General features: G+C 40.2%; 2 protein-coding genes across 11 annotated transcripts in view; one reads left to right on the top strand and one right to left on the bottom strand.

Annotated features, from left to right (window-relative positions):
- Ube3d (ubiquitin protein ligase E3D) overlaps positions 1 to 2,160 on the bottom strand; it is a 138,003-nt gene extending 135,843 nt beyond the window's left edge. Inside the window, exon 1 of the mRNA XM_041679690.1 lies at positions 1,980 to 2,160. Within this exon, the coding sequence (XP_041535624.1) occupies positions 1,980 to 2,056 (77 nt within the window). The 5' untranslated portion in view covers positions 2,057 to 2,160. The remainder of the gene's footprint in view (positions 1 to 1,979) is intronic.
- Positions 2,161 to 4,895: 2,735 nt separating this feature from the next.
- Dop1a (DOP1 leucine zipper like protein A) overlaps positions 4,896 to 25,806 on the top strand; it is a 90,415-nt gene continuing 69,504 nt past the window's right edge. For 9 of the 10 annotated variants that reach the window (XR_005976730.1, XR_005976729.1, XM_041679923.1 and 6 more), the window contains exon 1: positions 4,896 to 4,993. The gene's annotated coding sequence lies outside the window, so the exon portion shown is untranslated. Of the gene's footprint in view, positions 4,994 to 11,765; positions 11,865 to 25,806 lie in introns of all 10 variants that reach the window. The other variant, XM_041679919.1, reaches the window with a different exon arrangement.

Raw genomic sequence — 25,806 nt, 5'->3', positions numbered from 1 at the left:
CACTTTCTGAAAATAAACAAAACACCCAGCAATAAAAAAAAAATGAGTAAGTGGTTTGTGGAAGACTCAGACAATGGAAAATAACTCTTAAGAAACAGGAAAGGAATACTAATATAAGCAACAACACAGATGAACCATGAGTCTCAAAGCCTTGTTGGAGGTTCCCAGAACTTTGGAGGCAGAGGCAGCAGATCTTTCTAAATTCAAGGCAATCTAGTAACTTATACAGAGAGAGAGAGAGAGAGAGAGAGAGAGAGAGAGAGAGAGAGAGAGAGAGAGAGAGAGAGAGAGTTAGGGAAAGCAGATAGAAACAAAAATGCATGCTGTGAAAGCTATGTCTACTCGGCTACATCTGGACTTAAGTAAAACCCAAAAATGGACTGCATGCTCGCTAGGGAGTTGTGCTTAATTTGAGGTAGGAAGATCCACTTCTAATTGAGATCTTGGAGGTAGGAAGTCCATCTTTATCCAGAGTCTGAGCTGTGATAAGCCACCTTTAATCTGGGCCAATCATTCTGCTGGAAGCCTTACAGGACACCAAAGAAGGAAACTCTTTGCCCACTTGCCCTCGCTCTCACTGGCAACTCCATTCCTTCACTGGCATTAGAGCCCACTTCTCTGGGATTCCAAAGTAGACTGAAGACCAGCTGGGACACGCAGCCTCGTGGACTGAGCAGCTACTGGATTCCTGGGCTTTCCGTTCATCGGCAGCCATTGTTGAATGATTTGGACTGTAGACTGTACATCATTTTAAGAAATCCCCTTTCTATATATACAGAGATTCATCCAATAAATTGTTACTCTAGAGAACCCCGACTAATACACGCGTCAACACGGTTCCAGAAACAGTGACATCGTGTGAAATGGCTGAATGAAGCCAGACTATGTCACTAGGGTAGGGGAAGTGACGGGTGTGAGAGCCAGTAGTCAAAAGACCACGGAGAAAAACATGCTGTCTAGCTAAGTAGGTTCACTGACTTGCTTACAGAGTTTTATTTTGTTTGTATGAGGGTGGCAAGGGGCTCTTTTTGGCAACGTTCGTACTCTTAATTAACAAACACGGTGGACAGAAATGGCACGTATATGTTTGAAATTATGACCTCCTCCTTTATCTGTCTCTGCACCCTTCACCCCCATACGAGGGAGAGACCTCAGAGCCTGCACATGCTAGGCAAATGAGTTGTCCTGAGCCTAGACTCAATCCCAACCTTAAAACTGAGAAAATTCAGATAAAACAAGTCTAGCCTTGTGAGGAGGCGAGGATTCGAACTCGGTTCTCAGGCCATATCCAAAACTTCCACTTCAGCTACTTGGCAAGTTTCAGAAAAGAGGAAGAGTTCAAGAATAATAATAGGGGGCTGGAGAGATGGCTCAGAGGTTAAGAGCATTGCCTGCTCTTCCAAAGGTCCTGAGTTCAATTCCCAGCAACCACATGGTGGCTCACAACCATCTGTAATGAGGTCTGGTGCCCTCTTCTGGCCTGCACCACAGACAGAATATTGTATACATGATAAATAAATAAATATTAAAAAACAAAAAAAAGAATAATAATAATTATTATTATTATTATACAGCTGTGTTGCTCTATAATACATTTTCAGATCTATTTGAACACTTGGCACAAAGAAATAGGCAAAAATCTATAGAAGAGAACACAAACCATTACAATTACAGACCACAAGCAAAAATTTCATTTTCCCGCCAAGTTTCTTGTTTGTGTAGTAAATATGAAATTAAAAGTTTGGAGACAGGGTAGGGAGATGGTTCTGTGGCTAAAGCGCTTGAGGATCTAAGTTCGCCACCCTATCCCGTCCCGCGCACGCGCACATTGTCTCGCGCACGCGCCTACGGCCCCACGCGCTCGCCACCCTCCCCGCGTCTCACGCACCCGCGCTCCTGTGCCGCACGCGTGCACCAGCGCCTGGGTCATGCGCGTGGCTCAGGCACGCGGCCCCGCGCACCGGCGCTTGCTCCCTTACCCCAGGATTAGGAGCGCGCTCTGCAGCCGTCTCCGCACTTCCAGGAACACGCGCGTTTCCGCCGCAGCCACCGCCATGGCCCACCGTGCCCCCACGCGAGACCGAGCCCTCAGTTACCAGAACCCGGACAGAGTGGGAGCACGTGTGGCAAGCGGCTCCCAGGCGGTGGCAGCGCGGTGGCTGGGCGGGATCCGACGGTCGGCGTCTGTCGGCTACAGCGCCGCCTTCCGGGCGGAGAACGCACTGCCAAGGCGCCCGACCCTGGAGCGCACCTTCCTCTAAAGTAGGAAAAGGGGGCACGGGGAGCAAGCAGAGCTGGCCTCCGCTGTAAGGATGATGGATGGGCTCCATCTGAGCGCTTCTCTCCCTGAAATGAGCAAAAAGCTCAGACTTGGAGTCGGAGGAGGCTCCTCTGGATGGCTTGGGTAGAGATGAGGAAGATAAGGGAGCAGAGACGATAGAGGTGGGTACTTTCCCCAGATCCAGAGCTGAATTGTTCGCCCCAAAGCCCACTTTATCCGAGTCTCCTTTTTTTTTTTTTTTTTGGAAGTAGGACTGTTTATTAGCTTCCGTCTGATGCAACAAAAATGACAAAGATTGATGGCGCAAAGATTGTTGCATTCGCTTTAGACACGATAGCTCCAGGACTGAAACAGTTGCAAAAAAAAAAAAAAAAAAAAAAAAAGAAGGAAGGAAGGAAGGAAGAGAAAAAAGTAAGGTATCTGTAAGCCACGAAAAGCCAGTGGATGGAGTCTGGCATCTTGAGCTGTGGGACCAATCATTCATATAACTTATTTATTTATTTATTTATTTATTTTTTTCGAGACAGGGTTTCTCTGTGGCTTTGGAGCCTGTCCTGGAGCTAGCTCTTGTAGACCAGGCTGGCCTCGAACTCACAGAGATCCACCTGCCTCTGCCTGCCAAGCGCTGGGATTAAAGGCGTGCGCCACCATCGCCCGGCGTTCATTCATATAATTTTTGAGAAGCAAAAAATATGATAATGATGATGATAATAATGAGTAATTGCTGATGTGCACACCCACCATACTGCGGAAATAAAAGACTCAAAGAAGTCATAATTTTATTGCTACTACAAGATACATTTTGACAGTTTGACACAGTAAAGGATATGGTGTGGTATAAATAAATGTATCACACCCTAGACTTTCAATAGGACTTCTTTAAAAACGAAAGGCTGTGACTTCAGTCAATGATAGCGTGTCTAAAGGAAACCGTCCTAGTTAGGGTTACTGTTGCTGTATTGAAACACCGCGACCAAAGAGACTTGGGGAGGAAAGGGTTTATTCAGTTTACACTTTCATGTCGTTGTTCGTGGAAGGAACTCAGCAAAAACCCAAACAGGGCAAGACCTGCAGGCAGAAGCTGATGCAGAAGCCATGGAGAGATGCTGCTTACTGGCTTGCTCCCACGGCGACATTGCTCAACCTGCTTTCTTATAGGACCCAGGACCACCCACCACGGGCTGGGCCCTCCCCGGTCAATAACTAAAATGCGCCTTATAGCTGGATCTTATGGAGGTGTTTTCTCAATCGAGGTTCCTTTCTTTCAGATGATTCCACCTGGTGTCAAGTTGACCTAAAACTAGCAAAGACAGAAATCCTGTTTATTGTTGTTCCATCTCATAATTTCATAATAGTCATAATTACCACACGCCAAACAAACCTGATGCATTTCCAAATAAGTTCTTTAAGCCACCAGTATGGCACATACTGTAATCCCAGCATTTAGGAGGCTGAGGCAAGAGGATTGCTTCAAGTTCAAGGCCAGTTTGTTCTATATAGTGAGTGTAGGGCCATTCAGGGCTATGTGGCAAGACCTGGCCGCAAAACAAAACAGTCTTTAGTGTTTGAACAACGTCAGAGAAGTTTTCTAATTATTCTTTGAGGCGCTTTAAGTTCATTATGCTGCATAAATGCCCATTTCCTCCCAAACCATTGGTGGGAATACTAGCTTAAAAAATAAAAGCTGCGGGCTGGAGACGAGGCTCAACAGTTAAGAGCACTTACTGCTCTTCCAGAGGACTGGGAAGTGAGGTGTCCAGCACTCACACCCATCCGCTCATTGCTGGTCATAACTCCAGCTCCAGAGCATCCGACCCCAGCTGGGCTTCAGGCATACACACATACCTGCCAGCACTCTCACACATAAAATATAAGTAAATAATCTTTGAAAAAGCCAAACTAGCGACTGTTCAGTGTCAGCTCATTTATTTGAAGGACAATTGTCATCTTCCACTTTTAACACTTAGGAATATAAGGAATATAAAATGCTTAAATACTGACACATAGCAAAATACACAGTGAATCGTATGCTCCTCGCAAGTGACTTAAAACTTGTACACCCGCCAGGCTATGGTAGCGCACGCCTTTAATCCCAGCACCTAGGAGGCAGAGACAGGTGGATCTCTGTGAGTTTGAGGCCAGCCTGAGCTAGTTCCAGGGTAGACTCCAAAGCTACAGAGAAACCCTGTCTCGAAAAAAAAAAAAACACTTGTGCACCCAAAGTATTTGAAAAAAAAAACTTTCATTTTCCTTCATGCTATAGTCCATACAAAACTCTTTGGGAGTAACTAAGTTTGGAAGAAGTCTAGACCAAAATAGTGCTAAACTGCCTCCCAATTCCACACTGACTCTGAAGCCTGAAATTATTCGTATAAAATATTGATGGCTGGATCGCCGTCTTCAGTTCCCCCTATCCATCATCCATCCATCAAACCTAGGTTTTCTTCTGGCTGGTTGAAGACACCTGCTCCCTCCCGCCTTCCTCGCGGCCGCCTCCACGATCGCCCGCGTGGGGGCGCTATGGCGCCAGCTAGCGCGGGCGGGCGAGCCGCGGCCGGGGGGGCGGGACCGAGGCCGCCGACGTCGACGCCGGCGTGGGCACGCGCGGTGCACGCTGGTAGCTGTCACCAGGCCCTCGGCTGGCGGCCTTCGTGCGGCTGCCGCGGTTGCCAGGAGAGCGGCGCCGGCGGGGAGCGGCAGAGCCCGCTGCAGGTAACAGCGTCCCCGCCCCCGGCGCGGTCGCGCGGCGAGCGGCGGTGCTGCGCGGCGTGGTTCGGGAGGGCGTCTCCGCCGCCGGCCTGCGGTGGTGGCGTCGGGGTGTCGCCACCCGGCCCCCACCTGTGCCCGCCGCGGGGGAAGCGGGGCCCGGACCGACCGGGGCGGGTGGTGGGACCCGAGCCCTGACCGCGACCTCGGCGGGCAGTCCCGCTGCGGGGCTGTCGGGAGGTGTCACCTGGGCGCGGGCGCCTGGCGTCTTTGTTGGAGGCTTCCAGCCACCGCGTCGCCTTGTCGGTCCGGTGGGTCCCTGTGTGATCGAGGCCCGCCAATGTGCCTGGGCAGAGGGGTAGAGAGCACGGCCAAGTTCACCTGAAGGAAGTCGGGCTAGCACACGGAAGTTGTTAACAGCTTTCACCTTTGATTCCCAAGGCTTTGAAAGTTGAGCCTTGACCATTCCTTCCCACTTCTCCCCTCCTTACCCTGAAGGGGCTGGAATGGCAACGTCTTTGGCCACATAAATTGTGTTTGTTTATTCTTTCCTTATCTTCAGAGTTCAGGGGAGTTGAAGAAAAATCAGGTTTAGAGATTGTAGTCAAAAAACACCTTTGGGGGGTTTTAGAAAAATACACGAATCTCCCTCATTTCATAGCTTTGAACTATGGAGACAAAACTTCTCATTTTGGTGGCGCAGGCTCTTTAGGTGTTAAGTTCTTGCCACGTTAAGGTTAGTTGTATTTGTTCATGTTAATGTGACCTTTTATGAATAACGTAGGCCGTCATTATGTGAGAAGTAACTCACCTGATCACCAATCAACCCCTTGATTCTGCCCAGCTGACGGAAGTTGTAGGCAAATTATAGCCCAGGTCGACTGAATGCCTTCTTCTTATGGTTACTTTTAGTTAAACTTGGTCATTCCTCAGAATTAAAGGGAGAGCAAATCTTTAGGTGTATGTACCTTCTTTGGGGTACCCAGTTTTTAACGAAGAATTAAAAACACTGAAGTAAACACAAACCAGAAAATGTAACACTGTGATCCAATTGTTAACTGTACACTAATGGTTTGCCTGCCCGCAGTTAAGAGCCCTATTTTATAATTTAAATAGTAGAATCAGCTGTGGCCTGAGGATAGCAAGCTGGGGGCCAAAGTTCTGCCTTGTGCTGCTGACCAAATGTGAGCTCTCTAGTCCTCAGTTACTGTGTGTGGTCCGCTGACATGATTTTGTTGTTTTAGTGATGATGTTGTTTGGAAAATAGGGCCTCAGGCACTCATGTTAGATTCTACCACAAGCCTGCACTCCCAACCCATTGTAAACTTCTTTCTTGGGGTGCTGGGAAGGAATCAAAATTGTAAATTTTTTTCTTGGGGTGCTGGAAAGGAATCAAACCTAGTACCTTGCATATGTTTGGCCCCAGTTTTTTCCACCCATTAGAGAGATTTTGAAAAGACCTTGGTTTTCCAAATTGCTACTTCCCCTCAGCCCTCTACTAAACCAATAGCTTGCTTCGCCTAAACGTGCTCCACATCATACCATGTGGGAACACACTGGACTCAATCAAACCTAACTTTTGTTTTAGTGTAGAAGATCAAACCCAGGGTATTTCCAAAACAGGGCAAACACTCTACCGCTGAGCCAAACCCCTGGCCCCCAATTTTGACTTTGGTCTGCTTATTAAAGCAGCTCAGAAGGGTCACTGCTACGCTTACATGCGAGGTTTTCAAAGGAAGGCAAAGACAGCCTTTCCAGATGTAGCTAACCAGAGAGCCCATCTTCTGATGCAGCTTCTGTAGGAATGCCTACCACACATGCATGAGGCCCTGGGTTCCATTCCAGTAGTGTTAAAATCTCCTAGAATAAAATACCACACAGTACTAATTTCAGAATGACTTTACTTGAGGAATGGCTGCTTCCAAGTTGACCCCATGCATTTGCCCACTGTTGCTGTCCAAGGTGTCTCAGGCGTGAAGACCTACACCCCACACCTCCCTTGTATAACAAAGAACTGCAATTTTCTTGGTTAAAAAAAAAAAAAGTAATATTAAGGATACATACATCCTTTACATTCCTAATGCTTTCATTTATAACGGACGAATATCTTTTTTTCCAATCACTTTCTGCTGCTGCTTTCAACCATAATTCATGTTGTAGTTTGATATTTGTGGTTATTATTGAATGTCTGTTGAACATGTTTTAAAGATCTAAGTGAAGACTTGTTGGTAATGGTTTTACTTTCACTGTAATGATTTCCCCTTCTAGTTAGGCTTTCTAAAAACTATGAGATAGGAAAGGGACCTAAAATGTATTCCATGCTTAATAGTTACATGATTTTAAAATCTCAGGTAATCGAAAAGAGCTAAAGGCCAAAAGAATTCCGAGACTATTATTTCTGAGCTATTTGGAAACAGTATATAAATGTTGAAAATGACATCCTTTTGCTGAATTTCTGTGAAGTATTATGTTGAACATTTTGTCACTGTTAGAAAACACCTGACAATCAGAGAAAAAAGACTTTAGATCGAAGTTGCTCTCCCTGTTCTTAGCTCTGTTGGTTTGGGCCTCTGCTCGCGTAGAATGCATGGTGGGGGCATTTACCTCATGGTGGACAAAGAAGAGGGACCTGGCAAGGTTCAGCCCATCCCTGCCCTTCCCCATCCCACCCCCAACCTACTTCCTGGCTTCACCTCTTAAAGTTTCCACACACAAACCCTACCCCTCCTCACCCGCTTCAAATAGCAGCAGTAGCTTGGAACCAAGCCTTTTGGGGGTGTCGCTAGTAGTCAACCTTGCCGATATTCTGTCTTCTTTATTACTTGGTATAAATGCTATTAATGCACACGTCAGTTTGGGGGAATATAGAATATTTAATTTTGTTTGTTTTTCAAGACAGGGTTTTTCTGTGTAGTCCCAGCTGTCCTGGAACTCACTCTGTAGTCCAGGTGGACTTGAACTGAGACATTCACCTGCCTCTGCCTCCAGAGTGCTGGAATTAAAACATGTGTATCACCATGCCCAGTTTAGAATATTTAATTTTAATAGATAAACTTTAACTGAGGTAAGTTTGGCCTCTGAAATAAAACTATTTAGTAGATAAGTAAAGCTATTATTTTTGTTTAGTAGCTAACAGTTTTTATTGACAGTTTATTGTAGGTACTTTAGATTCCCATGTTTTTAAACTGTGGCATCTCTTTTCTTTTGATAGTATTTACCTCTCTTTTTAAGACAACTAAGCCTTAAACCTCAGTGACTTTACATTTACTTGTCAAAGATAGTATCAAATTTCTTAAGGAAAAAATATTATGTAGTAATATACATCTATTTAATGGTACGATTTACTGGGTTTTAACCCATTTATCCAACATTAAAATCAAGATTTAGAGTTTGCTACCAGTCAGACACATATTGTTCGGAGTTCTTCAAGTCCTACCTCAAACACCACCTTGTCCATGATCCTCTTTTGATGACCTCATTTTCAGTTATCTCCTTCTCTGACTTGCCTGTACTTAAGAAAAGGTCCTCCATCCTTCACGGTGGCTAACTAGCTGATGATGATATGTACTTCACAAATACCCGTGTCTTGACCAAAGAGGTGATTTAATGTAGTATTTATGAAACCTTTTCCTTATCAAAAGTTTGGCCATATATATTTTCCCTTTAAAAATACTTCTGTGCATCAATATGATTATTTTTTAAAAGACACTTGAAATGCCCTTTAGTTAACAGTTGATAGCACTTGCCATAAACAGAAGGCAGACATAGGTAAAAATAAAATTTTAAAAAAAAAGTGTTGTTGAAAGCTTCTATCTAGAAACACATGCGTCCTGAATGTTGTATGCCTTGAAATTGACTGTTCTTTGTTTAAAAGGGAAAGTAGCCAGAATTGAGTGTTGTTATTGATACCGTCCTGGCACCAAACTTAGACTTGGTGTAGTCAGAGGGATTGGAGGAGAATGAACAAGGACTATCTTCCTCACCTCAATCCACTGTTATTTTCTCCAGTCTGAAAAATCCATGAAGTTATCTATTTGGTGCTTGGTGGCCCAAAGTTCCATAAATATAAGCAGAATTTTGGCCTTCTTTGAAGTCTTTTCTGTTCACAATGTAGGGAATAGCTTCACTGAAAATTCAAAATGTGAGAATATACTTTAAAAATTACAGTACAAATAGAAAACTTAATATAATCATTATTGCACCAGATAAATGCCTGTATTTTCAAAACAGTCTTAATGCTACTCTATCACATTTATAATAAAAAGCTAGAACTGCATTTTTAGTATGATAATTCATCTTTAAACTAAACCTTCTAATCTAAAGGTGAATCCTAGAAACAGGGCCCTTTTGTTAACCAAGTGATCAAGAGGGAGAAAATATGCACCTTTTAAAATGGCTTCTCTGTGCACTTTAGAGGAAACTCTTGAGGGAAGGGGTCTGTGAGAGTAGAGACAGTAATGAGCCTAAAGTGCGCTCATTCCTCTCTGCACCTGTCTGTCACTCACAGTTTATGTGCTGCTGAAAGTTGTTGCCTCTGGTGTAATGAGAAATGTTCCTGTCCTTCACAGAAACTGGCATGAAATCTGTTCTTTCGTATGGACATTTTTGTGTTTCAGTTGGCTCTGAGAATTTGTAGGCATGTGCCTAAATTTTGAGCCAGATGTTTGCTGTTATTTTGTGTTCAGGGACAAAGAGCTTAGGTAAGTAGACCAGTTAGCTAGAGTTCCTGTTTTCAAAACAGTTGTTCAAAACAAAACGTGTAGATGCAGCTCTCACAGGTGATTAGCTACTCAGCCAGAGGTTAGATTGCTGTTGGTATGAGGTTTGGAGATGCAGCCTCAGACTGGAATTTAGAAAAGCTCTTTAATCTGTGTCATAAGAAAAATTGGACCCCTGAAAAGTGGTCTCTCCATTGTTTGTCTACTAGAACATAAAACAGCAGTATAGGTGCCACAGATGAGCTGTCAGTGAGTGACAGCTGACAGTAACAATGACTCTAAGTGCACAGCAATCCTAGTTCTTTGAATTGAGCAGGTCCATAGCCTACATTTTTAATTGTTTTGGTTGTGTTGTGTAATGTTAGGAAAAGGGACCATAAGATTTCCAGATATATTTTCTAGAATATTTTGTGTGCCACAAATACCATCCCAGATCACTATGTTTTGTTTTGTTTTTTTTTTTTTTGAAAAACAGAACTGACACAGTATCTTTTCCATACATTCTTACTTATATCTTACCATATGGGACTTTAAATATTTTTCCTGAAGATTATTTTTCCATCTAAGAAAATATCAGAATATGTTACGTGCTTTAAAACTACTCTGTGTCATTTGAGTGTTCATATTTCATTGACTTCCTTATTGTGTACAATGACATCATCAATTGGAAACTCGACTTTGAGCCTGAGTGGGGACTCCAGCATCATAATTATTTTATGGTATCAGAGTCCTCAACATGCCTTCTCCAGGCCTACCTGATTCTGTAGCTTGATGCAGTTACTTCAATGTGATCTGATAACTGCTATTTATAGTATGTCTTTTAGAGTACACAATTTATACACCTTTTTTTCATGTCATAGATCATGCATTTATTTTATGTTTTCCAGAATACTGAAGCTTAGAAGTAACTGAATTTCTGGGGATTCATGTTAGATTTGCCAATCTCTGTTTCAGGGAACTTACTAGGAAACAAACGTCTTACAATCATTTGCTCTCATCATACTGTTTGATCATGCATACAGAGTGGGCAGCAAAGCCAGGAACACTAAAACGTGCATCTTTTCTGAAAAACAAGGTGTGTTGAGTAAGAACTTACCTCAGTGAGGACTCCTAGTAATTGAGGACACAGAGTCTGACCTAGTCATCTTTCGTAGCCAGGCAAGGCTTCCAAGGCAGGACTGGGTTACATTCAGCATAATTTATAGCTTTAAAACAAAAAAAAAAAGCTGCTACTTGTGAATAAATTCTTCTAGTTAGGTATTGCTGCCTACCAAATTGTATTGGTTCCTTTTTTCTCACTGTCCTGATAAGAAGCAAGTTAAAGAAGGAAGGGTCCATGTTGACCTACAGCTGAAGGGTACAGTCCATCATTGTGGGGAAGTAAGATCACAAGAGAGTGAGACAGCTGGTCACTTTGTGTCCAGAGTAGGAAGCAAAGAGATTGATAGCTTTTTCTTCTTCAGCCTAGGGCCTCACTCCACGAGATGATGTCACTGGCACGGTGGTTCTTCCCTTCCCTTCAGTGGAACCTTTTTTGTAGATTCCCACACAGTCAAGGCTTGAAGTGTGTCCCATAGTTGATTCCAAATACAGCAAACTGACAGTATTTAACCATTATCTAAATCATCTCAAGCTGTACTGACTTAAAACACTATCCTTCACAATTCAGTTTGTTTGGTTGGTTGGTTTTGTTTTCCGAAAAGGACATAGGAGCTTGGCTGGGAAGTAATGCCCCACCTCCACCCATTCTGATATTGCAGTTTGCTTGTCAGCCAGAGCTACAAACAACTGAAGGTTTGATTAAGTCTGGCAGATCTACTTTTAAGGTGGCTTACTTGTATGACTAGCATTTTTCTTTCTGGCTGTTGGGGAAAGTTCCTCCCTAAGTAAGTCTCTATAGCACTGGTTCTCAGCCTTTCAATTGCTGTGACCCTTTAATATAGTTCCTTGTGCTATGGTAAAACCCAGCCATAAAATTATTTTCATTGCTACTTCATAACTGTAATTTTGCTACTGTTATGAATTGTAATGTAAATATCTTTGTTTTCTGATGGTCTTAGGTGACCCATGGGTTGAGAATCACTACTCTACAGGGTTGCCTGATTATTCTTATGACAAAGATAGTAACTTCAGAATGAGTGATCCAAGAAAACATCAAGGTAGGAGCTGCCTGGGCAGGGGTGTAACTGATTTCATAAGTAGCATTTAAGACACAGATCCTAATAGTTTTGTTTTTGTTGTTGTCGTAAAATGAAAGAGGAAGGAAATACCATATTGTTACTTTATTCATTCATATTCCACCCCCATCTGTCTCTCTCTCTTAGGAACACACATAGTGATCAAACCCAGGGCTTTGCATGTACTTGGCATTGAGCTGCATCTTCAGCCTCTATTTGTTGTTCTCTAGAGACATTATTTAGTCATTCTGTTTAAAATTTTAAAGTGTCATCATAATTTGGAAAACCTTCATATAATTTTAAAAGTATATAATGAAAACTCACTTTCCCGTCCTTCATTTTCCTGATTTCCATCTTTCCAGAAGATAATCAACTTTACTTTTGAGAGGTATCATATATACACAAATTGATATATACCTGCCTTTCTTATGTAAGTTATAACTTTAACATTTCTGCATCTTGCTTTTATTTTAGTTTTTTGTGTCTTGGAAGCTTTTTCTAAATCAGTACATAGACTTTATTCATTCTTTCTGCCACTTGAGCATGCTATTAAAAAGCACTGTTGGTCTGCTATTGATGATTTTATTGATTATGCAGTCTGGTAAAACACTTGCTAGGAGAGGATATGAAAACTAAAATTCTAGATGAGATCCTTCTGTCATTGGGATTGTGACTTGGGAGTCACAAGGCAATTACGGGAAAACAAGGTGAACTCTATGGGAGAGGAACAATATATAGCCAAAGTTTAGGGTTGGAGAAATGAAATGAAAGGATGGGATGGTCAGGAAGACTTCTCAAACTACATAATATCTGAAATCCGAAGGATGCGTTGGGGTCTAGTGTTTCAGACAGAAGAAATACAAAACTGGCCACAGTAATCAAAACATTGTGGTACTAGCAAAAAGACATAGAGACCATGGAATAAAATGGAAAGGCATGATATAAATCTCAGTATATATAGCCACATACTGATTCATGAAAGTGCCAGGATTACCCAGCATATAAAGGGCAATCTCCTCAACAAATGGTGTTAGAAAATCTGTATCAACAACCAAAGACCTCAACATAAGACATGAAACTATAAAAACTCATCCTAGACAAAAGCCTAGGAGAAAAACTCTATTGAGTCTCAGATAACACATCAAAAGCATAGGCAATCAAGACACAGCAGGATGAGAAAGGAGCCTATGGAACAGGAGAAAATAGGAATCCAGAGTACACAAAGAACTAAATTCAACTACACACATCCCAATTAAAAGATGTCATAAGTATGTGAAAAGACATTTCTCCAAAGATCTCAGTGGCCAATAAACATGAAAAGAAGCTCAGTGTTACAACAAATGAAAGCTGCAGTGAAATACTACTCATGCCCTTTAGGGTGACTAGTTGCAAAACAAAAGACTACCCAGAAAATAATATTAGTGCATCTATAGAAAAGTTAGAATCCTTGTATTCAGTGGATAGCCACATTGGCAAATAGTATGGTAGTTTTTCACTTGCCACACAAGCATAAGAACTGCAGTTTGATTCTCCAGCACCCACTAAATGCTGGCTGGGCCTGGTGGACTGCCTGCAATTCTGCTTGGTACAGAAAGGACTCCCACAGAGCAGACTGGCCAGCTAGACTAACACACATAGGTAAACTTTGGGTTCAGTTGCGAGATGCTATCTCAATAAATAAGGGGAGAACAGTTGATGAAGCCTGTCAGCCTCTGAGCTTCATATACCTCTACACACAAGTGAGCCTACATACTTACAAACACAAATGCACACTACACATATGAAAATAAAATTAACTCTGTAGTCCAGGAATCACACTTTTTGAATGTATAGGTGACTAGAAATTGAAAGTAGAGATGCTTGTATGCCAATGTTTGTAGCACTACCTGCCATTAAGGGAAGCTGAGAGGTGGAACTAGCCTAAATGTGCATTTGCAAATTAATTGATAAAACAATGAGAACTAGAACTGGGCAGTGGTGACACACATTTTTAATCCCAGCACTTGGGAGGCAGAGGCAGGCAGATCTCTGAGTTCGAGGCTAGGCTGGTCTACAAAGTGAGTTCCAGGACAGCCAGGGATTGTTGCACAATGAAACACTGTCTCAATTCCATCAAACCCTCAAAGAAAAGAAAAATGATAAGTGTTCTGCTGTTGTTAAATGTACTGATCAGGGTTGTCTAGAGCAGTGATTCTCAGTTTTCCGAATGCTGTGACCCTTCCCTTAGAACAGTGCCTCATGTTGTGATGACCCTAAAATCATTTTTGTTGCTTCTTCATAACTACTTTTGCTACGGTTATGACTCATAATGTAAATATTGTTGGAGAGAGGTTAGTTGAGAACTGTTGCTCTGGATGAACAGAATATTACTGATATATTATAAAGGATGATTTCTTATATTACTTACACAATAGACGCTAGGTACTTCAACAGTGGCTGTCTGCCTGCAGGAGAGGTTGAGAAACTGGTAGCTGCTGAATTCATAATCTGCTGCCCCCTGAGCAGTGCCAACCTCATACAGAAGGCCTAGAGGATTCCTTTTCAATCCATTGGAAAGCCAAAGATGGGTTCTGATGGCATTAGTAAATACAATGGGAAGGGCATACTTACTAGCAAGAATGGAAGAATATGCAGGCAAATAGCATTGCCTTTTCCTTGAACCTCTATATCTGGACTGCCATCAGAAGGTGCCATCCACTAAGCTGGATGGTCTCCCTATTATTAATCTTTCCTGGAAGTATTCTTACAGACCAACACAGAGGCATGCCTTTTAGTTGATTCTAGAGCCAATGAAGTTGGTAAGATTAATCATCACATTGGAAATGTAAACTGATATAGCCATTATAAAAATAGTAATGATATTCCTGAGGAAACTAAAAGTATAAACATCATCTGGTGTAGTAACCCCCTGCTGGGACTGTATCCAAAGGAAGGGGAATCATTACGTTGAAGAAGTCCCTGCACTTGAATGTTTATTGAGGTATTATTCACGCTAGCTAAATATGGACTCAGCCTAGGTGTCCATCAGCTGAAGAATAGATTTTTTAAAATGAGATATATATAATCTCACTTTAAATATATATATATATATATATATATATATATATATATATATCTCATTTTTAAAAATGTGTATATATGCGGGAGACCGGGGTTCGATTCCCCGACGGGGAGCCAAAAAAAAAGAAAGAAAAAAAATGTATATATATATATGTATATATATATATATATACACACACACACACACAAACTTGAATATTATTTAACTATAAAAATAAAGTTTTTATTTGTTCTAACATAAACCTGAAAAATAGTACATCAAGTAGAATAAATCAGGCACAGAAAGACAAAATAGTACATATTTGCTTATGTGGAAATGAAAAATTAATTTTATAGAACTCAAGAAAAGCATTTACAGTCATGCATCATCATTTACAAATAGAAATATACTAAAGTACAATAAACTTTTAATGTTTGCTCTAGCTAGATCTGTATCTGATTAATATTTTTGACCTCTGAGACTATCATAAATCATTTTTTCTCCATTTTACGTAATTATACACAATAAAGATGATTCTAATAAGGCCACTTATAGAAGTGATGCAGGAATGAGCTCGTCAGAGAAGTTCCCAACCTCTTTCAAAATGTGATAAGACAGGAAAAGCAAACAAGACAACTTCAGATTATAAGAAATATTGGCTGAGGAATAATGTGGTGTTTTAGGTAGAATGAAGAGTATGAGCCTTGGGGCAAGGCAATTTATACTAATCAGAAAAATTTTTTCTGACATTTTGCTATAACTGAAAGAGCAGAAGTTTTTTTCAGAGGTGTAACAAGTATAAAAAACGTTTACAGTACAAAACATGATATTTTGGTGAGCATAGTTAGGATATTATTCTAACATCAGAGGAAATATCATTGCAGATTTTCAGTAAAGAAACAACATGCCTGGCTTCTCTGTGGAAGATGTATCAGAGACCAGGAATAGAAGTGGGTTCAGTAGGTATCTCTAACTGGTTAAAAGAAGAGGAAAGAAAGTGATAGCTGTACATTGAAGGTGCATCAGTGAGCAGATCTCCTTAAAGCTGTGAGACTAGAAGAAATAACATGGGGGAATGCGGATTGTAGAGTGAGCTTTGAAGTACTACCACAGTGAAGAGTGGATTAGAAACAGGGACTAACCTGGACAGAAATGGGTGGCCAAGACATAGGTAAACACCCTGAGTAGAGTCCAGGAAGCCAAAAACAAGGTGTGTTTATTATTACTGAGAGTAAGATGAATGGCGAGAAAGGTGGCTGTTGACTTGCTGACATTTATATGATTTTCTTCCTGGAAGGACTGTGTCATAACACATTTTTGAGCAGGCTAGATTGTAAACTGAGGGTAAGGCAATGAAATATTGAATGTAGGAAAACCTTTCATAAACTTCTGCTGTAAGAGAGAACGGAGAAGCTGACCACCAGCCAGGACCTGTGGAAGTCTAGAAAAGGTGAATTTTGACATCATACTCAGAACTGGGTATCTATGTCTGTATAGAGGAGCTGGTATTGAAGGGAAGTGAAATAATGGACTCTGAGCACATAGGAAATGAAATCTAGACCACAGCAAAGAGTGAACCTTTAGTGGAAAAGCCTTCTGTTCCTAACAGGGAAAGCAGAGAATGTGGGCCTGGGACATTGGTGTAGGTTTGCTGAGGAACTGAAACATTCCTCATTCCTCTCCTTCCTCTTCTTTTTAGTTAACTACATTGTGTTTTTATTTTTATTTATTTGTTTGTTTGTTTATGTGGTCTTGTTCTCCTGACCAGACTTCTAGATTCAAGCCATGCTCTGCCTCAGTCTCCTGAGTAGGTGACACTACAAGCCTCTGCTCCCATACTGCACTCTCTTCATTATATTTGAGATAGATCTCTGGTAATGAAGGAAAGAAGACATTGTTAGCGTTTGGGGAAAAGAAGATATAAAGTAGTTGTGCCAAGATGAGAAATTTACGAACAAAATCACTAGGTTAGGATAGTGGTACAGCCAGCCAAATAGACTAGATGATGTATCTCCAGCATGATTCCAGTTCAGGTATTTAAAACAGCAGGCGAACAGAAGCAGGGTTGGAGTTTTTCTTGGTAGAAGTAAGGGAGGCTCTTCTTTTATAAAACGCTTAGAGAAAGATGTTTTAGGAGAAGGAAAAGTTTCATGAGAGTAAAGAATAATGGTTTAGGCAAACTGCTTGAGTTTATATCTGACTCTGATATTTCTTGACCTGCATTTTTATTTTTCGGTTTTCTATGTTTAAATGAAAATACTAATCGTATCTGTGTCAGGATGAAATGAAATAATATGAGCTAAATATGCAAAGCACACAAACAACAGTGTCTAGAGCTTAGTAAATGCACTATAAGTTGTCTCAGATGCTGCTACTTCTGCTGCATCCGGAAAGCTCTTGTCTTTGAAAGATGACTAAGGTTGGAACCTGGGACATATGCAGAGGAAAGGCTGAAGTAATCTTGGTCATTTGTGTGCAGTTTGAGATGGCAGTATACATACAAGTGGTTGAGTCATACTAAGGATGTAGGGCATAACCTTTATTTGTGAATTCCTTCAATATTTTGTTTTTTATCAATTTTTTTAAATTATTAAAAAAATCTTTAAATTTTTATCTTCTATCATCTTCCAGTTCTCAGGCGTGATTAGTTTTATAAGTTTCTTAACTGAATAATTAAAGATTATTTGCTGTCACATCCGTATTGAAACTCAGAACATTTAACCAAAGTGAAATAGTGAAATATACTAATTATCATATTCAATTTCCAGATGATAGCAATTACTGAACGATTACTTTTCTTTTAGCCAAAAACAGTTGGTAAGATCATCTAATTAATATATAGTTTTTGTTTTTCCTTTCATGGCCAAGCAGGGCTGGTGTTGGTCAGAATTCATCTATATACTTTTCACTGTGATAAAACAGTCCTAGGTATATCTGTAGAAAGGTGAAATTGGGCTGGAGAGAGCTGCTCTTGTAGATAGAAGACCTGAGTTTGCTTCCTAGCAGTGCATCAGGTGACTCACAACCTGCTAGTATCTGTAGATGCTCTGATGCAGAATTTAATTCATTAAATTTTCTCCTTTTATACCATAAAATATTAAATAAATCTGTAGTACCTGTTTTTACAGGGCCTAATTTACCCAGAGAAAACTTTGACTTTTTTTTTAAAGATAACTATGTTGTTTCATTTTTAATTTTTTGAAAGAAATAATAACACAATAATCGTGATTTATGGCAATTCTGGTCCGATTTGTCTGAGTTGTTAGTTGGAAAGAAATAACTAAATTTTCAAACGGTGCTATAGATCAAATCGGAAAACCATTCATGACTCCTGAAAGATTTCAAGGGGCTGGTGAGATGGCTCAGTGGTTAAGAGCACTGACTGCTCCTCCAGAGGACCTGAGTTCAATTCCCAGCACCCACATGGCAGCTCTCAGCTGTCTGTAGCTCCAGTTCCAGAGAATCGGACATCATTATACCAATATGCATGAAATAAAGTTAAATAAAGTTTAAAAAAAAAGAAAGATTTCAAATGCCGTTATGATTTGCTTGTTTCACTTTAAGAAAAAAAAATCAGAATTTTTTTTTTTATTTATTTCAAGCGCCTCATACCTGAGGCTATAACAGAATACTGTATACTAAGTAATTTATGGAGGAAAGATTTGTTCAGTGCATGGTTCTGTTGGACTGGAGGCCCAGGGTTAAGGCATCACATCTGGTGAGGTCTTCCATGGTGGTGGGAACTCATGGCAGAGTCCTGAGGCTGCACCTCACATCGGTTGAGGAGCTCATGTAAACCAGCCAAAGTGGTTCTTGTAACAGACCTAGTCTTGGAATAAACCAGGAAACCTATGGATTGTTTTACTCACTAATTTTGGATTAGTTAATCCATGGATGAAGACACAGCCCCAATGACCTAATGATTACACCTCTTAATATCTCCCATTAGGAATTGAATTTCAACATGAATTGTGATGGGGACATAATACCAAGTTATATTAAGTAATTGTTTCATGGGAAGATTGGGATTTTTTTTTATTTATTATGTATACAATTTCTACATGTATGCCTACAGGCCAGAAGCAGGCACCAGACCTCATTACAGATGGTTGCGAGCCACCATGTGGTTGCTGGGAATTGAACTCAGGACCTTTGGAAGAGCAGGCAATGCTCTTAACCACTGAGCCATCTCTCCAGCCAAGATTGGGATTTTTAAAACTTATTTGTGGAAGAGATAGAAGTGGTCATATATATGGTGGTCAGTTTAAGAAGGATGAAAATGTTCTGTATCTTAGTTGTGGTGAGGATCTTCATTGTATCTAAGTATGGATGCACCCGTCACTCAAATCAACAAATAGATGTGTTAAGTGCAGTCATTGTTCATTCTCTCCAAGGAAGCAGTTCCCAGAGCCTCAGTTCTACTCATACTAAACTGCAATGACTCAAGTTCCTTGTGTATGATTGTGTTATATTTACAAATAGCCTAAATACATCCTCCTGTACACTTCTTAATCATTTCAAGGTACTTAAAGTCATTAATATAAATACTGTTAGAATTTTCCTTATACTATATCAATTAGTGGATGTTGACTTTAGTGACTTTATTGGATGTTGGAAAAGTTAATATTGAAATGAAAACATTCCATAGAGGACTTGATGGTAGAGTGCATGCTGGCATGAAAGAGACTTTGTGTTCAGATCCCAGGACCTCCACCCCTCTCAAAAATAAAAAAATAAAGGAAGGAAGGAATTAAAGAAAGAAATACAGATGCATTTTCTTTTTCTGAATGTTTCCATTGGGTCATTGCTTGAATCTGTTGATATGAAACTCATACAGCTTGACTATATAGTCAAGCTAATAAAATCATAAATAAGCATATTTTTAAAAAACTATATTTTAATTTGTGTTCATAAAACTATTCATGATAGGATAGTGAGTTTTCTACTTTGTTGCCAACAATTCAGAGTCACAACCAGTGCTTGCTTACAATGTATTCACCCCTTATTAACCTATTTTCTAGTATTGTGTTGATATAATAGTGAGTGGTAGAAGCAATAACTAGATTGCTCTTAGCATTTTCTGTCACAAGCATTCTGTTGCTTAAATATATTATTTATTTAGTTTTGGCAAGCTTTGAACTAGGTCTTACCTCTTTTTATAGATGAGGAAACTCAGACTTGAGAAAACTAAGTGCTTGGTTCAAGTCATTCATCTGGTAAGGAAACTTATCTAAATTTTATACTCAGGATATCTTGACTAATCTCATGTTCCAAGGTTCTATTTTATTTTTATTCCCTTTTTATTCTCTGGATTTCTATAAAATGTCCTTTTATTAAATACTTTTTGGGATGTTTTGTTGGTTGGTTCTTTGTTTGACAGGGTCTCGCTCATTGGGTAGCCATGGCTTGCCTAGAACTCACTATGTAGACGTGGGTTCTGAGTTCAATTCCCAGCAACCACATGGTGGCCCACAACCCCCTGTAATGATGTCTGGTGCCCTCTTCTGGCCTGCAGACATACACACAGACAGAATATTGTATACATAAGAGAAAGAGAGAGAGAGAGAGAGAGAGATTTTTAAAAAAAAAAAAAAAAAACGGTTTGTCTAAGAGACCCAAATTGGAGCACCAGACTGAGCTCTTAAGATCCAAATGAGGAACAGAAGGAGGGAGAACATTAGCAAGGAAGTCAGGACCACGAGAGGTGCACCCACCCACTGTGACAGTGGAACTGATCTATTGGGAACTCACCAAGGCCAGCGGGACTGGGACTGAATAAGCATGGGATGAAACCAGACTTTCTGAACGTGGCGGACAATGAAGGCTGATGAGAAGCCAAGGACAATGGCACTAGGTTTCGATCCTAATACATGAACTGCCTTTGTGGGAGCCTAGCCTGTTTGGATGCTCACCTTCCTGGACCTGGATAGAAGTGGGAGGACCTTGGACTTCCCGCAGGGCAGGGAATCTGGACTGCTCAGCATTCTCAAGAGGGAGGTGGAATGGAGTGGGGGGGGAGGGGGAGAGGGGTAGGGGAGTGGGGGAAGGGGGCGATGTGTGCGAGGAGGGGGAGGGAAACGGAGGAGGCAGAAATTTTTTTTTTGCAACAACTAAAAAAAAAAAACAAAAATCAAAAAAAAAGTTTGTCTACCACCTGACTCTTGTATTGAATATTTGGTGCAGTTTAGTATTTTGTTTGATTTGCTTTGATTTGCTTTAGTTTGGTTTCTTTGTGCCTCAACCTTTCTTGGGAAGAGGCATGTCATAGGTTTTCTTGGCATGGTACAGGAAGTGTTCCTTTTGTATATCGTTTAAACCAGTGGTGTTGTGACTTGTGGGAACACACTTTTTAAATAGAATATGTTTAAGTAAATATAAAAATATAAATAAATACTTTAGAACCTTTATGATAACTATGTTACAACAGCTAACCACATGATTGTTTCTGTGGGTAATAAGTTTGGGAACTTAACTACAGAGAGCATGAAAAATATTGACTTAAGCTATCCTACCATAAACTAGGAGAAAAATTACCGAGAACTAGAATTTGTATTATATATTAGATTAAAAAGTTGAGAAGTGGCATACCTGTTTGAGTTCAGATGTGTGATTAATTTTGTGGTTAGCTAATTGAGGAAACTGGACCTAGTGGCTCATTCATATCTATAATTCCAGTATGCAAGAGGCTAAGGCAGTAGAGTTGCTCTGAGTGAGAAAGCATCCTGGCCTACACAGTTTCAGGTCCCACGGTTATTCTCTAGCCTCCACATATATACACACGTATGAGCATCTACACACACATGTATTCCCTCAACCTCCACTAAAAAAATTAATTTTTTATGCATGTGTGTGTGCAAATGCCTGTGGGTACTAGTGTAGATCAGATTGTGTCAGATCTCCTGGAGTTACCAACTGTGAGCAGCCTGATAAGGGTGTTAGCAACTGTACTCAGGTCCTCTGCAAGGGCAGCAAGTGCTCTTAACTGCCAGCCTTTCATTCCTTCCAACCTTTATTCCATGAATGAATATCAGTTTATAAGTGTATTATTAATTATTCAAAGTCATGACTCTGTTTTAGTATGGTATTTTTTTTATCAAAAGCATGTTATTTAGTGTACGTTTATGGTTGAATTTGAGAAAACGTTAGAATAAATTAAATATGATTTATAAGTTCATATCATCATATGGTTCATTGTAGACATTTTTCACTCATTAAAATCAATCTTATGAGAACTCTTAAAGCAAATTCTTATGAAAACAGAATATTTTGTTGACATTTTATAAATGTCAAACTATAAAATATCTATATATTAATATGAAAAGAGAACCTCCACACATACCCAAATAAGTAAATAAATAGATCCAAATTTAAAATTTTTTTAAAAGGTAGTCAGAGCATAGGACTAAAAATGATTCTTAGTGGCTTTGGTTTTGGTTTTATTTCAGACAAGGTATTATTCCTCAGCACTGTTCTTTTTCAAAATTGTATTGTTCATTTTTTTTTTATTGTTGTTGAGACAGAGACTCTCAGTGGCCTAGAACCTGCCAAGTAGTCAAGAGCCCTGAGGATTCTTCTTTCTCCACTTTCTCAGTACTGGAATTGCAAACACATACCACCACACCAGGCTTTTTAAATTAAAAAATTTTAAAGTTATGTGTTGATGTGTGAATGGTGTATGGGTATGTGGAGGTCATGTTGGCAGCTAGATGTTGATGTGTGAATGGTGTATAGGTATGTGGAGGTCATGTTGGCAGCTAGATGGAGGTGTCTTGCTCAGTTGCTTTTCCTCTTATTTTTTGAGACAGGGTGTCTCATTGGATCCAGAGCTTGAAGTTTCAGCTAGAATAGCTGGCCAAGGAACCCACAGGATCTTCCTATGACCGTCCTTACCCAGCAGTGGTGTCATTGGCACTCTCCTCCATGACCGGTTTTTACGTTAAGTCCTGAGGCTCCAAATTTGTTTTTTAATTGCATAGCACTTTATTCACTGAGCCATCTCTCCAGCCCATTGCCTGGCATTTTGGCGTGGCTTCTGGGAATCTCATTCTTGCAAGGCAAGCACTTTACTAACTGAGCTATCTCCCCAGCCCCTAGAATTTTTTTTTTTTTTTTACCTGACTCAACCTTACTGCAAGGTAAATGTATTCGATTATAAGCACCACAACTTTAGCTGGTTATTAATTATTAGCTTTTTAAATAACACATTAAAATTTGTCTGAAGAAGACATCAATAACAGTATTGTTTAAAACTTAATCCCGTTTCCAATTTCCAGGTGGGTTTATATACTTTTCTTTGGGTCCACCTTATTACTTAGCTTTTTTAGGATCATGAATTGTAGGCCCAATTCCTTTGTTTATAGCTAGTATCTACTTATGAGTGAGTACATACCATGTTCATCTTTTTGGGTCTGGACTACCTCACTCAGGATAGTGTTTTCTATTTCCATCCATTTGCATGCAAAATTCAAGATGTCATTGTTTTTTTTAAAATATTTATTTATTTATTATGTATGATAATATTCTGTCTGTATGTCTGCCTGCAGGCCAGAAGAGGACACCAGACCTCATTACAGATGGTTGTGAGCCACCATGTGGTTGCCGGGAATTGAACTCAGGACCTTTGGAAGAGCAGACAGTGCTCTTAACCACTGATCCATCTCTCTAGCCCCCGATGTCATTGTTTTTTTACTGCTGAGTAGTACTCTTAATGTGTAAATGTGCCATATTTTCTTTATTCATTCTTCGGTTGAGGGGCATCTAGGTTGTTTCCAGGTTCTGGCTATTACAAATAATGCTGCTATAAACAAAGATGAACAAATGCTTTTTTAGTATGATTGAGTATCTTTTGGGTATATGCCCAAGAGTGGTTTTGCTGGATCCTGAGGTAACTTGATTCTCAATTTTCTGAGAAACTGCTATACTGACTTCCAAAGTTGTTGTACAAGTTTGCATTCCCACCAGCAATGGATGAGTGTTCCCTTACTCCACATCCTCTCCAGCATAAGCTATCATTATTGGAAATTGGAAACGGACGGGATTGACTGGCAGGGTTGGGAGCATGGGGGAGGAGGGAGAAGAGAGGGCAGCAGGAGTAGAGGAGGGGAGAGTGAGAGGATAGAGGAGAACTTGAGGGAATGGGATGGTCGAGATAGAAGAAAAACAGAGATGAGAGCAAGGAAAAAGATATCATAATTGAAGGAGCCATTATAGGGTTAGAGGAAGCCTGGCTCAAGAATTTGGATTCCCAGGAATCCAAAAGGATGACCCCACCTAGGACCCGGGGCAATAGAGGAGACTCGGTGCCCAATCTTGATTTGCTCTGTAGTCAGACTGATCTTGCATATCACCATAGAACCTTCATCCAGCAACTGATGGAGGCAGAGGCAGAGACCCACATCAGAGCACTGAACTGAGCTCCCATGGTCTAGTTGAAGAGTGAAAGGAATGAGAATATGAGCAATGAGGCCAAGACCATGATGGGTACACCCACTGAAACAGCCTGCCTGAGCTAATAGGAACTCAACAACTCCAGACAGACTGGGAAGGAACAAGCATAGGACCAAAGTAGTTCCTCTGAATGTGGTTGACAGTTGCATGGCTGGAGCAGACTGCGGGGCCACTGGCAGTGGCACCAGGATTTATCCCTACTGCGTGTACTGGCTTTTTGGGATCCTATTCTCTTTGGATGGATACCTTGCTCAGCCTAGATATAGTAGGGAGTGCCTTGGACCTTCCAAAAGGCAACTTGCCTTACATTCTCTGAGGATTAGATGGGGGTGGGGTGGGAGGGGTATGGAGGGAATGGGAGTGGGGGAGGAAGTGAGAACTTGGATTGGTATTTTTTAAAAAAAATAAAAAAAAATAAAAAATTATATTATCCCTCTGCTTATTGATAAATTACCCCTATTTTCATAAATAGAAGTTGCTACGAAATTGATTCTCAGGTTAACCTTCTAATACACTGAATATTGATTGTGTATCTTCGAAATGAATATATTCTAACTTAAGTTGAAAATCTTGCCAAGGAAAGAAATTGTGTCCCTATCAGCAAAATTTTTGCATGTGTTTTTATTTACTCTATTTACTACTAATAAAACACACTGTTAGATTTACTTATTAAAATTTATTATAAGTTAAAATTTAATATAATAAAAAATTATTATGTACATATATCTTTAGAAAAGCTAATACTTTACCATTCTGTTTACTCAGAAACAAAACTTGAAATATTTTGGTTGTGTTCATTCCATGAATAGTCTTCAAATTTTAGAGGTTTTATCATCCAAAGTTATGGCTTTGTTTTCATGTGTATTGCTTTTATTTTTATCTAAAGCCTATTGGTTTTTGTATGCTTACAGTTAAGTTTTTTTTAAAAAATGGTAGATAAAACATGCCTGTAATCTCAGCTGTTTGAGACCTGTTTGGACAACGTAGCAAGGCCCTGTCTCAGGATAAAATTTAAAAAGGGCTCAGGATGCATCTCATTGTTAGAGTGTTACATGGGAGGCCCGGGGTCCATCAGTATGGAGAGGTATAGAAGCCATAGCTTGACCATAAAACAGTTTGCAGAACATTTCACTTCTCCTTTTAACTAGTAAAGCACATTGGGTGTGAGTCTCATTATTACAGTTTTCTATTGTATATCTGCATATTTTCATTGTATAGGTCTGTTCACATATTTTGTCCATTTTAAGACATTGTATTCTTTTAGTGAGGGGGAGTTTTTTATATACCAGTCTGAGTAATGATCAGAGAGATTGAAAATACACATTCTCCCACTCTCCTCATTCTCTTAGCACTTTCTTGAATCTCTTGCAGCATAAAATTTTAAATATTGATAGAGTGGGAATTTTCCTTTTTTCATATTATTTCTTGGAAGATTGC

This window comes from Microtus oregoni, unplaced genomic scaffold, assembly GCF_018167655.1.
Source record: "Microtus oregoni isolate MIOR12 unplaced genomic scaffold, Mior012 000032F_ref0000030, whole genome shotgun sequence".
Lineage (NCBI taxonomy): Eukaryota > Metazoa > Chordata > Mammalia > Rodentia > Cricetidae > Microtus > Microtus oregoni.
Note: the sequence above shows the minus strand (reverse complement) of the source record. Positions and strands in the feature narration are given on the sequence as shown.